The 1,599-nt window shown below is 40.3% G+C and overlaps 1 protein-coding gene across 1 annotated transcript in view; it reads right to left on the reverse strand.

Annotated features, from left to right (window-relative positions):
* ME2 (malic enzyme 2) overlaps positions 1 to 1,599 on the reverse strand; it is a 68,875-nt gene that overhangs the window by 44,830 nt on the left and 22,446 nt on the right. The window contains exon 2 of the mRNA XM_007943850.2: positions 1,131 to 1,264. Coding sequence (XP_007942041.1) covers positions 1,131 to 1,264 — 134 coding nt within the window. The remainder of the gene's footprint in view (positions 1 to 1,130; positions 1,265 to 1,599) is intronic.

Below are 1,599 nucleotides of genomic sequence, written 5' to 3' on the forward strand. Positions count from 1 at the left end.
GTGCAAAAGGGTTCATCTTCATTGTCTGTACCTCCCATGCACCCCTCTATGTATTCCTCTTCCTCAAAGCCACCGTGTTGATCACTCGCATTTGGTACATTGCCATTCTCTTCACCCCAACCAATACTTGTCTCTACCTATTTAGCAGTGTTCCTTCCTTCTCCCTCCCACTCCTGGTAATCAATAAAGAAAATTTCCTTCCATATATAAATCTTTCCTTGACTTTTTACAATAATGGACTAATACAGTATTTGTCCTTCTGTGACTGACTTACTTCTCTCCAAAGCTGTAAATCTTTATGGAAGTAGACTGCCTCATCTTCCTCCTGCAGAGCAGCTGGTGGGTTTGAACTGCTGACCTGGTTAGGAGCCAAATGCCTTACCCACTATGCCACCAGAGCTCCCTCAGCAGTCACCAATTGCCTCCTATACTTAACAAATCCAACAGATACTTTTAATTGCAATTCAGCCTAAAAACACTCTACCCAGAATACCCTGCCCTTCTGTCTTACTTGCCTGCTACCTACAATACATTGTTAAAATTCAGCTCAGGCATCACACCTTCTAGGAAGCTTCATCTGATTCTCCAAGTTGGGTGAGATGCCTCTCTTCACACTTCCACCCACTGAAGCATAGATTACAAAAAAAGAGAGTAACTCTGTTGATGAATGCCTAGAAAGTAGGGCTGTATTGTGGTGACCATACATTCTAGTTGGTCTGGGACAGTTTGGTTATGCCTCTTTTCATTCCCCAAAATGTCAAGGATTGGATGGTCACACTAGTACCCTTTTTGTCTCCTCAATGGCTAGTACAGCACACACAAAACAGGTGCTCAGTAAAAACTGTGGAATAAACTGGGTGCAAATTAGATGGTATTCTTTGCTTCTCACTTTTCATTCAAACCTGAAATGCTCTGGGATTTAAAAACCAACTTTGGCTAAATTTCACTATAGTGAATCAAAGTAAAGTATTTACTAAGTGAAGGGAGCACAAACTCCATTACAAAAATAAGCACCTAACAAAAACACAAACTTCATCCTGAGACGATTTCTCATGCCACACTAACCATAACACTTCCAAATGTGCTGACGAGAACGTCAGTGAGAGACTGAACATCTAATCAACTCTTACTTTTCCAGAGGGTCACTCATTTTTTTCAAGTTTCTATTGAACCGGAGAGCTTGAATATCTTGTGTCTCTATTTTGGGAGGTAGAAGTCCTTGAAGGCCAAGCATCTGTCGTTCCCGTAGTGTAAATGCCATTCCCTAAAGAGGAGAAATAAATGATTAAAAATTACTACTCACTGGAGTTAACAATGATGCTATCTTTTAAAATGTGGGAAAAAAAAAAAAGTATTGGTGAGAGTGTGGTAAAGGAGGGACTTTCACATACCACTGCAGAGCGTAAGTTGGTTAAGGCTTTTGGAAGAATAAAGTGTGCTTAATTTTTAATGCAGCTACTCTAAGTCAAGGAATTCTACTTGTAGATAACCATCCTACAGAAACAGTCATGCACAAAGTAAAGGAGCGTTATACAGAGATGACTGGTAGTACCATTTTTAGTTCTCCTGGCTGTCAGAAACTAACTACAAGTCCATCAA

This window comes from Orycteropus afer, unplaced genomic scaffold, assembly GCF_000298275.1.
Source record: "Orycteropus afer afer isolate SDZICR_OR568_19922 unplaced genomic scaffold, OryAfe1.0 scaffold00113, whole genome shotgun sequence".
Taxonomy (NCBI): domain Eukaryota; kingdom Metazoa; phylum Chordata; class Mammalia; order Tubulidentata; family Orycteropodidae; genus Orycteropus; species Orycteropus afer.